This window comes from Oncorhynchus mykiss, chromosome 12 (assembly GCF_057628025.1).
Source record: "Oncorhynchus mykiss isolate SJ-2025 chromosome 12, ASM5762802v1, whole genome shotgun sequence".
NCBI lineage: Eukaryota > Metazoa > Chordata > Actinopteri > Salmoniformes > Salmonidae > Oncorhynchus > Oncorhynchus mykiss.
The window spans coordinates 25,734,275-25,747,415 of record NC_143033.1 but is presented as its reverse complement, the minus strand read 5'-3'; the positions used below and the strand labels follow the sequence as shown (position 1 = coordinate 25,747,415).

Genomic DNA, 13,141 nt, shown 5'->3' with positions numbered 1-13,141 from the left:
GTGGGAGGTAGAGCGCAAGCTGTGAAGCCACATTTGGGTCATTGAACAAGTGCTGTGAGGGGAAATACATTTTACAACAGCCATACTATCTTTCTCTGGCCAGCTGTGATTTCTGCACACCTGAGCTCAATTGAAATGATCAGTGGCCTCAATTTGACCCTTCTCCAAGTACATTAACCACAAACTTCAAAGTGAAATGTGCTCCGGCACCTATGCTGGATGTCTCAGCTGTGTGTTCAATGAGGTTCTAGAAAGTTCTGACCCGGTTCCGTCTCCTCGTTCCCAGAGCTTGACAGGCCGTCTTAAGGAGAACCTGGAGAAGATGACGGAGGAGAGAGACCACCGCGGGAATGGAGAGAACAGGGAGAAGGAGCAGAACAAACGTGTGCAGAGACAGATGAGGGACATCAAAGAGGAGATGGCTGAGCTGTCCAAGAAGGAGGCTGAGGCCAGCCGCAAGAAGTACGAGCTGGTAAGGAAGAGCGCACAATCCTCATTTGTGGGGTGGAGCAAGCGTTTTGGGGTGACGGTCACTAGTTCTATGTCATCCTGACCCAATAGGAAATGGATATAGAGAGGTTAGAGGCAGCCAATCAGAGCCTGCAGTTGGACCTCAAGCTGGCATTCAAGAGGATCGGAGACCTGCAGGCCGCTATTGAAGACGAGATGGTCGACAGTGACGGAGAAGATCTCATAAACAAGTAGGTCCCTCCCTCTCCCCGGAAGTACAGTTTCTCTTTGTCATAAAATTGTCAGAAACACCTGTTCATTATTTTGACCAGATTTTGTAGTTTCTCTTTACCCCACATTCTTCTCCTCCTTTCTTTTCTCTTTCCTCTTTCCTCTTTCCTCCTCTTTCTCCTCTAATCTGCTCCCCTGTGCTAATTTTTTTCCTCTTGTTTAGCTCTCTTTATGGGCACATTCAGGGTTACACTACCTCTGAGCCCCACTGAAGTAAACATGACAGTGATACATGGCCTCTGAGTGGGAGTTTAGACTCCTTCTTCCCTTTTCAAACAATGGGGTCAGAGCGAGAATGAGTGAGTTGGTATTCTGAACCACTGCCCAAAACCGTGCAGTATGGATGAGGTTCATCACATTTTTTTCGCAGCAGTTGTTTTGAGGCTTATTGTCATTCTTTAGCACACAATGTAGCTCTATCTACCCTGAGGCACACTACATCCCCGGGTGGTTCTTTTTCACAATCTGTTGGCTGTGTTTCTCATTTTCTGTTACTCACTTTTTTTATTTTTTTTATTTTCCTCTCAGTCATTGCCCAGTTTACAAGGCACGGTGACAAAGTATCAGAAACGAAAGAACAAAATATGAGAATGGACAATGCATCCTTTCTTTTTCTCAGTATTGTTTGATTTCCAGGTTTTAAAATCTCTGTCACAGATAAGAGAACGGTGCTGTACTATGGAGACATTTCACTCCTGCTATTTATGAAGACATTTTGAGCAGAAGGAACTTAGTTAAAATGACTAAGGTTAACATCTCTAATTAACTTACTGTTTGAGGGATACTCACTGCTGTGGGAAATTAAAAACACATAGAATGAACCATTGACACAACAACCATGGACCTTTTCCCTGCATCCTGTGTTATGTGACACGCCGTTCTACATGCATGCTTTTGATACTTTCAATAACCAACCTATCAACTCATTTCATTGTGTTTAAGAGCGTTTTTACTTTTCTCTACAGTACAACCTATTGGTAACACAAGGGCAATTCCACACCAGACGGGAGCGGAAAATATTTCTGCCATCTCGGATAGCAGTGGTGTAAAGTACTGAAGTAAAAAATACTTTAAAGTACTACTTAAGTAGTTTTTTTTGGGGTATCTGTACTTTACTATTTATATTTTTTACAACTTTTCCTTAACTACATTCCTATAGAAAATATTGTACTTTTTACTCCATACATTTTCCCTGACGCCCAAAAGTACATTTTGAATGCTTAGCTGAACAGGAAAATGGTCCAATTCGCACACTTAACAAGACAACATCCCTGGTCGTCCCTACTGCCTCTGATCTGACAGACTCATTAACCACACATGCTTTGTTTGTAAATTATGTCTAAATGTTGGAGTGTGCCCCTGGCTATTCGTAAATGTAAAAAACACAAAAATGGTGCTGTCTGGTTTGCTTAATAGAAGGAATTTGAAATGATTTATACTTTAACTTTTGATACATAAGTACATTTTAGTGATTACATTTACTTTTGATACTAAAGTATGTTTAAAATCAAATACTTTTAGACTTTTACTCAAGTACTATTCTACTGGGTGACTTTCACTTTTACTTAAGACATTTTCTATTAAGGTATATTTACTTTTACTCAAGTATGACAATTGGGTACTTTTTCCACTACTGCCAGATTGTTCTGGCAATTCTCAGATCGGAACTTCATTGAGAAAAGGTTTGTTAAACATGCTTTTTACATTTTTAGAAAATCATGATGGTATTGGTCATTTCGGGCCCTTTTCACACCTATATATGCCTCCTAATGGTGTCATACTCTGTATTTGAGTGTGTCAAATCTCCAGAGTCGGCTCTCTGGTACGTTTAATCATCTGATAAGAATTTGTACATATAAATTGATACTGATGGGATGATTGATAATGGAGCTCCAATGCTCTTTTCAAATAGACATTATCACGTGATCAATGATGTCTTGAAGCTTAGTTTGATTGTGTGGTTTTTCAAACCGTATGTTGAAAAATGCAAAATCCCACTGATTTCGCCGTGGTTCCAGTGTCTTCGATCCCAAGTTGCTTTCAAACACCGACCTCTACTGGACACTGTACTTCCAATGTAGTAAGGATTTGTATATGTAGCATCACTTGAACGGTAGCCCTAACAGGTCGGGTTCCCGGGGACCAGAACCATTCAGACAACAGGGAATGGGTCGGGGTCCCGGGGACCAGAACCATTCACAGACAACAGGGAATGGGTCGGGGTCCCGGGGACCAGAACCATTCACAGACAACATGGAATGGGTCGGGGTCCCGGGGACCAGAACCATTCACAGACAACAGGGAATGGGTCGGGGTCCCGGGGACCAGAACCATTCACAGACAACAGGGAATGGGGTCGAATCCCTGCGAAGGCATATTATTTAGAAAATCGTTTTATTTGACGTCACACTTTCTGCACATTGTTCAAACAATTAGTTGTATTTAGTAAAGTATAAGCTTTTGTCTTAAGCATCCTAATAATAATACCATATATTCAGTTTTTGACAGTAAATTAAATGGATTCACAGCAACAACAACAAAAGGGAAGCGTGATGGAAGCTGTGAACCTACACTGGTAACTAATTGTGGGCTACTAAGACTCATGACTAACATGCTGACTAGATCAGGCACGCTTGCGCATTCAACATCGCGTGCATGTTGATTTTGTACATCCATACCAGACGCAATCTGGACAGGTTGAAATATCAAAACTAACTCTGAACCAACTATATTAATCTGGGGCCATGTCGAAACAACACAAACACTCATGGACGTTTAGCTAGCTAGCTTGCTGTTGCTACTGAACTGAGGTCCACACTCCAGTCCAGTTGGTGGTGGTAATGCACCTTAAAGTTGGTTGCCAACCTCCATATAAAGTCCTCAGATGGAGGAGAGATAACTAGATCTAACTGGGTTTTTAATCTGTGTATTAATTGTCAGAGTAGATAACACACAATTGTGACTCAAAATTAGTTAAATTCTAAAAAGATCCAGAAAAAAGGATGTGCCCGCTAGAGTCGGCATGTAACTGCTGAACCAAGGAGAAAACATCTGACCATCAAACACTGCTTTTATTGATGACCAGCAGATGTCACTAATGTGCATTGTGTTAAAAGCTCAGCGTAATGAACTGAATGCTAGAACACACTATAAGGAGCATAATGACATCAAGATGTCTGGATCATGTTCATAGATCATAGTCTTATGGGAGGCATGTATAGGTCTAAAAGGGGCTTAAAATGGCCACTTTCATCATGATTTTCTCCAATGGTTTGTGGTAAATCTTTTCAAACATCCTTCCTCCAAATGAAGTTTCTTTGAGAATTGCCTGAACAATCTGAGATACCAAAAATATTGTCAGCTGGCGTGGAATCGCCCTATAGTCTTTGTAGGTTCGCTCTCTGTAGAATCTGGTTGAGCTGCTTGTTTAATATGTTTTAGCTTACTCACTTTAGACTTTGACATAAGTCTTTCTGGTTAAGTATTCATTCTAAAGACCCATAATATGAGTTAACATTCCGATTCCAGTTGTAGCTCGTCATATTTTGATGAAAAAATGCAAATGTGCGTCGCAATTTTGAGAAAGTGTGTGTGATTTGTAGTTGGTGTCACCAGTTAATTTTGAATGAAAGTGTGTGTGATTTGTAGTTGGTGTCACCAGTTAATTTTCTCAGCATGCATTATTTGTATAAGTATTAACCTCTAATTGCTTGTTCCAATAGAGAACACTTCCCTATCATTCATTTCCTCTTATTGTTATTCATTCATTTGCCAGCAGACAGACAGGCAGCTCATGTGAATCAGCACAGTGCACTGTCTTTGTATGTTAGCATCAAGACTATGGGTTCCTCACTTAGATGAGAAAAGAAAGTGAATCCCCATGTTTACTTACCAAAATTGGCCCCACATTTGATCTGTATGTAAAAGCAGTGCGATAAACAATAATGGAAGAATTGATTTGTCAATTCCTGAATTTGTCAGGGAATGTTCAGACAGATTAGTGCTCCAATTTTATATTTTCTGACAAGCACTGTAAACATTAAAAGAGGAAAGGATGTCATCTTTCCAGTGCACTATTCTATTTCAGGCAGTTTTTTGTCAAATGTATCGTGTCATGGTCATCGGTAGATCACACAAAACCAATCCTTGAAGAGTGTACAGTACTGTATGTGAGTCTGAATGTGTACACAGTACTCAAATGACATGGATTTAGTGGATCTGTCTCTGCTATGAGCAATAAAAACAGTGTGTGTGACCATGATGTCGTGGACTTCAGGGAACAGCGGAGGGAGCACACCCCTATCCACATCGACTGGACCGCAGTGGAGAAGGTGGAAAGTTTTTCAAGTTCCTCGGCGTACTCATCACTGACGATCTGAAATGGTCCACCCACACAGACAGTGTGGCGAAGAAGGCGCAACAGCACCTCAGCAGGCTGAAGAAATTTGTCTTGGCCCCTAAAACCCTCACAAACTTTTACAGATGCACAATTGAGAGCATCCTGTCTGGCTGTATCACCGCCTGGTATGGCAACTGTACCACCCGCAACCGCAGGGCTCTCCAGAGGGTGGTGCGGTCTGCCCAAACTACCTGCCCTCCAGGACACCTACACAACCCAATGTCACAGGATGGCCAATAAGATCATCAAGGACATCAACCACCCGAGCCAAGGCCTGTTCACCCCGCTATCATCCAGAAGTCGAGGTCAGTACAGGTGCATCAAATCTGGGACCGAGAGACTGGAAAACAGCTTTTATCTTAAGGCCATCAGACTGTTACGCAACCCTGCACCTTAGAGGCTGCTGCCCTATATACATAGACTTGGAATCTCCAAATAGCCCTTACATAGCCTGGAGGTGTGTTTTGGGTCATTGTCCTGTTGAAAAACAAGTCATAGTCCCAGTAAGTGCAAACCAGATGGGATGGCGTATCGCTACAGAATGATGTGGTAGCCATGCTGGTTAAGTGTGCCTTGAATTCTAAATTAATCACCAACTGTGTCACCAGCAAAGCACCATCACACCTCCTCCTCCATGCTTCACGGTGGGAACCACACATGCTGAGATCATCCGTTCACCTGCTCTGCGTCTCACAAAGACACAGCAGTTAGAACCAAAATCTAAAATTTGGACTCATCAAACCAATGGACAGATTTCCACTGCTTGTGTTTCATGGCCCAAACAAGTTTCTTCTTATTGGTGTCGTTTAGTAGTGGTTTCTTTGCAGCATTTTGACAATGAAGGCCTGATTTCACGCAGTGTCCTCTGAACAGTTGATGTTGAGATGTCTGTTTCTTGAACTCTGAGGCAATCTGAAGTGCTGTTAACTCTTAATGAACTTATCCTCTGCAGCAGAGGTAACTCTGGGTCTTCCTTTCCTGTGGCGGTCCTCATGATCACCAGTTTCATCATAGTGCTTGGTAGTTTTTGCGATTGCACTTGAAGAAACTTTCAAAGTTCTTGACATTTTCCGGATTGACTGACCTTCGTCCTTAAAGTAATGATGGAGTGTTTCTTTTTGCACATTTGAGCTTTTCTTGCAATAATATGGACTTGGTATTTTATTAAATAGGGCTATCTTTTGTATACCACCCCTACCTTGCCAAGATAAAGCTAATTGTCTCAAACACATTAAGAAGGAAAGAAATTCCGCAAATGAACTTAACAAGGCACACCTGTTAATTGAAATGCATTCCAGGTGACTACCTCATGAAGCTTGAAGGTTGAGAGAATGCCAAGAGTGTGCAGAGCTACTTTGAAGGGTGGCTACTTTGAAGAATCTCAAATATATCTTGATTTGTTTAACACTTTATTGATTACTACATGATTCCAAATGTGTTATTTCATAGTTTTGATGTCTTCACTATTATTTTACAATGTATAAAATAGTAAAAATAAAGAAAACCCTTGAATGAGTAGGTCTGTCCAAACTTTTGACTGGTACTGTATATATAATAAATAAAGGTAAAATATGTAACTGAGATATACAACCAGTGGAGGCCGATTGTCAGAAGCAATTAATGTCGAGCTCTAAATCCGGTGGTCCCTGGAGCCTCAGCGCTGTTTCGCCAGTGGTGTGAGGCCAAGGACATAAATTGTGTGACACCATTTGCAAAGCCCTCGATTACAAGCCGCCTCTGTGTGTGCCAAAGCTGCTCCAGTGCAGGTGTTGGTGTGTATGTGGGAAAGATGTGCGTTGTTTTGCCTTGTAGACTTTGTGGGAGTCATTGCTTTCCCATCAAGCTTTGTTTGATACATGGAAAAGGAGAGACCCTGAGTGACTGAATCTAATGTTGATGTCCATAGACTGCCGCAATGGCCAGAATTGTGTCTCTTTCTCTCCCCCAAAGTGGTGTCTCCATCCAGTTTGTGTGTGCCTCCATGCAGGTAGAGAGAAGGCAACTCAAACATTTTGTTCTCCATGGAGACTTGGTTGAATGTGTGGTTTATTTTGTTGTCCTGAGCAACATATTGCTAATAGATATGTGAGCAGGGGGATGCTACCCAGCGGTCTATACCATTTAACTATTACCATTTAAGAAGGCCATCATCGGAGACCTCTTTGAATATGACGCACTGTTGGCTCGTGATAAGCACTTTGCATTCTGTCCCAGCCTCACCAGATAAGCTGGGACATGGGAGATCTGTGCCTTGCTTTTGTATTTGTATTGCTGTCATGCCACATCAGACAATGAACATTGTGGATTGGATTGACGTCAGACACTGAACATTGTGGATTGGATTGACGTCAGACACTGAACATTGTGGATTGGATTGACGTCAGACACTGAACATTGTGGATTGGATTGACGTCAGACACTGAACATTGTGGATTGGATTGACGTCAGACACTGAACATTGTGGATTGGATTGACGTCAGACAATGAACATTGTGGATTGGATTGACGTCAGACACTGAACATTGTGGATTGGATTGACGTCAGACACTGAACATTGTGGATTGGATTGACGTCAGACAATGAACATTGTGGATTGGATTGACGTCAGACAATGAACATTGTGGATTGGATTGACGTCAGACACTGAACATTGTGGATTGGATTGACGTCAGACAATGAACATTGTGGATTGGATTGACGTCAGACAATGAACATTGTGGATTGGATTGACGTCAGACAATGAACATTGTGGATTGGATTGACGTCAGACACTGAACATTGTGGATTGGATTGACGTCAGACACTGAACATTTGTTGGTTATGATCCAAATGATTACTCCTCCTTGATTGCAGTGTGTGTTCTTTGATGATGTTCCTTTTTTTTAGCTCATTCTGTTACTATAAACTAAAGAACACTGCTAGGCTTAATGGTTCCCAGACATATTTGTTCATAATCTAAGTCTTTAGACCCTGTGGGTGCCCTCCCTCTTCCCTCCTCCCATCTCCTTTCCTCTCCTGGAGACAAACAGATGCATAATGCAGAGGCAGAGATGCTTCACCTCTGGGAGTGAGGAACAGATGAATCTGGATTGAAATGTGCCTGCCGACCTTTCAGAGGCATGATCTAATATACTTTCTCCTTGAGTTCCTTCCAGTCTCTGTTTACTGCTTGTTATTGTCAAGGCCAGGGCTAGAGGGCTGTCATCGGCTCAGCCCCAATAACAATCTACATCAACAGGCCACGCTCAGCCACACACCACCGAGGCCTTAACAGCCTGACTATGGCCACCAAGTTAATTACGCCTTCATGAGCTCCATTCATTTGCATTCTGCTCGGAGGCACCACGAGTCGTTTCGCTCGACCGCCCCCGTCGTAAGCGATTATACACTTAACACGGGAAGTGAAAGCACTCAGGTACTGTACCCATATTTATGGATGCACCAATTGTCTAATAGCTGTTTATTCTTGTTTTCAAATTAGCTTTGCTTTATTTTTTTCATCGAACTTAGTTCGGCATAACTTTAGCTTTGTGACAGATAATTTGATTAATATTCAGAAAGTAGGAGTACAACACTTGACTAGTAAACTAGTTTGCGAATGGGTGCATATGGGTCTTTCATTGCTCGAAGTCAATAGACTGTTGTGGTCTCCCTAAAGCTTGCCTGCCTTTACATAGCACTAACCACAGTTTATTGCCACCATGACTGGAACACATCTGCTGTTTGACTAACTGCATCAGAAAGCTGTTATGTTATGACATTCATGACTTTTGATTGGTCTGTGTGTGTGTGTCATCTCTGTGTTGTACTTCCTGTCCAAACCAACAGTTGTCCTCTGTGGCGGATCTGTAATAGCCCTCCCTGGGTTTAAACTGCTCTGCCTCCTGCAAACAGCAACATAACAACACTGTTCGCTTTCCTTCGCTCTCTTTCCCACAGTGGTGACGACTTGGACACGGACTCAGAGGTGGAGGACAGTGTGGACCATGTTAAGTCCTGGCTGTCCAAGAATAAGGGATCCACCAAGACCCTGTCAGCTGAGGGCAGTCAAGAGCTCTAGGTCAGTGTTGTGTTGTCCTGTCTGTCTGTTGGTCTGTTTATTAGCCTCCTCAGTCCTCAGGCACTTCATTATGATATCACCCCCCTTCTTTCTGGCTGGTCCCTGAAAGAGCAGTGCAGGCTTCCTCATTCCCATCCTATATGCCTTTACCCTGCTGAGAGCTAAAGAGCCCAGGATTACCTGAGGCAGGGTGGAATGGAAGGGTAAGTATTTCATGAGATTAGGTGTCATCTCTCTCTGCCTCCCTATCATCCCTCTAATGACAGCAGGCAGAGGGAAGCAGGCGCTGTGCTGCCTGTCAGATTTATTGAAGTGGCCCATGGCCAGCTGGCATGTCTGCTAAATGGCCCCTCTCTCTGCTCTGCCTGAGATGAATACATCTCCTTCCCCCTGGCAGACAGAACAGGTTAGCCCCGTATATACCTGCTTTCTTTGATGAGCTTTAGCAGATCGACTCACAACTTAACTTTCCTTATTAGACTCGCTTCAATTTCATCATTTCTCTCTCAAGTCTCTAAATTCCCATCTGTTCTCTATCTGTTTCTTTCATGTATCTCTGTTGATTGTTTCCATGGTGTCCATGTTTCCTACACCCTCCTCATGGCCTCTCAGAAATGCAGTGGATGTAGATGCAAAGGAAGGGAAAGACGGTAAGGAGATAAAAGGAGGGAGCAAGGAAGTAGACAGAAGGTCGGTGTCTGCGATGAGTTTCCTAGCTACAGGAAGTGCTCCAACTTGAAAGACTCCATCGGATGCCAAGGGGGTGAGAGCTCCCTCTTCAGTATACCCCGGACCGCACCTTCCTACGCAAGGCCAAGTCTAAGTCAACTCTAAGCCAAGTCTAAGTCCACAGACTAGGACGACAGCATGTTGGTCAGCTCTTAAAATAAGTCCCAAGATGATGACCATTGCTCGGTCATCTCCCAGGCCTACTCTGAGGCCACCAGCAGGACCAGGAAGGGTCTGGAGTGCTGCTGGGCCCCACACAGCCCTGACTTTGACAAGGACTCCAAGGTGTCCTTCCTGGCCCCTAGCATGCCGAACATGGATGATGATATTATGACCACCATTAGCAGCATCACCAGTGTGAGCCGTGAAGAAGGATGAGGGTCTGGGCGGTATTTTCCAGTGTGCGTCGCTCAGTGTCTGACTCGGTGGTGGACTAAAACACCAGGTCTTCCAGCAGCTCCAGCTCCCGCAGAGGCAAGGCCAAGAAGAAGAGCTCCTCAGACTCAAGACGACTGTCGTAACAGGAGGATCTCCAAGACGAATGACAAGAAGTCCAGGAAAGACTCCAGGAAGGAGGAGTCCTCTTCCTCCAGCTCGGCCTCAACTGACTCCTACCGCAGCGCCAACCGTGTGAAGAGAGGTCCAGCCCGCCCCTGCCTCAGATGAGGAAGAGGGCGCTGAACAGAGACCCCAAGAAGAAGAAAAGGATGAACAGCACAGTGATGAAGTATTTCTACAAGTCTGATAGTTGCTAAAGCCCCTGGCCTACAGTAGGTTATGCCTGGGAATGGAGTGAAAGCATGGTGTGACTCTAACCAAACCTGTTGACTTTATAGCAACATTATTAACATGTTAACCTTGTTTGATTACGTATTTATTCATTTGACAAGTTGAAGTTCATGCCAGGTATGAACTTGAAGGTAGCCTAGCGGCAGGTAGCCTAGCAGTTTAAATGTTTTATTTAACCTTTATTTAACTAGGCAAGTCGGTTAAGAACAAATTCTTATTTTACAATGACGGCCTATCAGTTTCATTTACTTATTTTTTATTTTGCCTTTATTTAACCAGGTAGGCTAGTTGAGAACAAGTTCTCATTTGCAACTGCGACCTGGCCAAGATAAAGCAAAGAAGTGTGACACAGACAATAACACAGAGTTACACATGGAGTAAACAATAAACAAGCCAATAACACAATAAACCAGTCAATGCCACAGTAGAAAAAAGAAAGTCTATATACAGTGTGTGCCAAAGGCATGAGGAGTTAGGCAATAAATAGGCCATAGGAGCGAATAATTTCAATTTAGCAGATTAACACTGGAGGGATAAATGAGCAGATGATGATGTGCAAGTAGAGATACTGGTGTGCAAAAGAGCAGAAAAGTAAAAAAAATAAACAGTATTGGGATGAGGTAGATTGGGTGGGCTATTTACAGATGGACTATGTACAGCTGCAACGATCGGTTAGCTGCTCAGATAGTTGGTGAGGGAAATAAAAGTCTCCAACTTCAGCAATGTTTTGCAATTCGTTCCAGTCACTGGCAGCAGAGAACTGGAAGGAAAGGCGGCCAAATGAGGTGTTTGCTTTGGGGATGATCAGTGAGATATACCTGCTGGAACGTGTGCTACGGGTGGGTGTTATCGTGACCAGTGAACTGAGATAAGGCGGAGCTTTACCTAGCATAGACTTATAGACGACCCGGAGCCAGTGGGTCTGGCGACGAATATGTAGCGAGGGCCAGCCGACTATAGCATACAGATCGCAGTGGTGGGTGGTATAAGGTGATTTGGTAACAAAACGGATGGCACTGTGATAGACTGCATCCAGTTTGCTGAGTAGAGTGTTGGAAGCTGTTTTGTAGATGACATCGCCGAAGTCAAGGATCGGTAAGATAGTCAGTTTTACTAGGGTAAGTTTGGCGGCGTGAGTGAAGGAGGCTTATTGCGAAATAGAAAGCCAACTCTAGATTTGATTTTGGATTGGCGATGTTTAATATGAGTCTGGAAGGAGAGTTTACAGTCTAGCCAGACACCTAGGTATTTATAGTTGTCCACATATTCGGAACCGTCCAGGGTGGTGATGCTTTTCGGGCAGGCGGTTGCGGGCAGCCAACGATTGAAAAGCATGCATTTTGTTTTACTAGCGTTTAAGAGCAGTTGGAGGCCACGGAAGAAGTGTTTTATGGCATTGAAGCTCGTTTGGAGGTTAGTTAGCACAGTGTCCAAGGAAGGACCAGAAGTATACAGAATGGTGTCGTCTGCGTGGAGGTGGATCAGGGAATCGCCCGCAGCAAGAGCGACATCATTGATAAACACAGAGAAAAGAGTCGCCCCGAGAATTGAACCCTGTGGTACCCCATAGTCTGCCAGAGGTCTGGACAACATGCCCTCCGATTTGACACACTGAACTCTGTGTCTGCAAAGTAGTTGGTGAACCAGGCGAGGCAGTCATTAGAAAAACCAAGGCTATTGAGTCTGCCAATAAGAATACGGTGATTGACAGTCGAAAGCCTTGGCCAGGTCGATGAAGACGGCTGCACTGTACTGTCTTTTATTGATGGCGGTTATGATATCGTTTAGTACCTTGAGCGTGGCTGATGTGCACCCATGACCGGCTCGGAAGCCGGATTGCACAGCGGAGAAGGTACGGTGAGATTCAAAATGGTCAGTGATCTGTTTATTAACTTGGCTTTCGAAGACTTTAAATAGGCAGGGCAGGATGGGTATAGGTCTGTAACAGTTTGGGTCTAGGGTGTCACCCCCTATGAAGAGGGGGATGACCGCGGCATCTTTCCAATCTTTAGGGATCTCGGACGATACGAAAGAGGTTGAACAGGCTGGTAATAGGGGTTGCAACCATGGCGGCGGATAGTTTTAGAAAGAGAGGGTCCAGATTGTCTAGCCCAGCTGATTTGTACTGGTCCAGGTTTTGCAGCTCTTTCAGAATGTCTACTGTCTGGATTTGGGTGAAGGAGAAGCTGGGGAGGCTTGGGCGAGTAGCTGCAAGGGAGGCGGAGCTGTTTGCCGGGGTTGGAGTAGCCAGGAGGAAGGCATGGCCAGCCGTTGAGAAATACCTATTGAAATTTTCGATTATCATGGATTTATCAGTGGTGACCGTGTTACCTAGCCTCAGTGCAGTGGGCAGCTGGGAAGAGGTGCTCTTGTTCTTGTTGACGTTAGTGTCCCAAAATGTTTTGGAGTTAGAGCTACAGGAT

General features: G+C 43.9%; 1 protein-coding gene across 1 annotated transcript in view; it reads left to right on the top strand.

The window, feature by feature from the left end:
- LOC110537246 (unconventional myosin-XVIIIa) overlaps nt 1–13,141 on the top strand; it is a 108,995-nt gene that overhangs the window by 90,213 nt on the left and 5,641 nt on the right. The window contains exons 37-39 of the mRNA XM_090192061.1: nt 287–472; nt 562–701; nt 9,080–9,200. Coding sequence (XP_090048187.1) covers nt 287–472; nt 562–701; nt 9,080–9,200 — 447 coding nt within the window. The remainder of the gene's footprint in view (nt 1–286; nt 473–561; nt 702–9,079; nt 9,201–13,141) is intronic.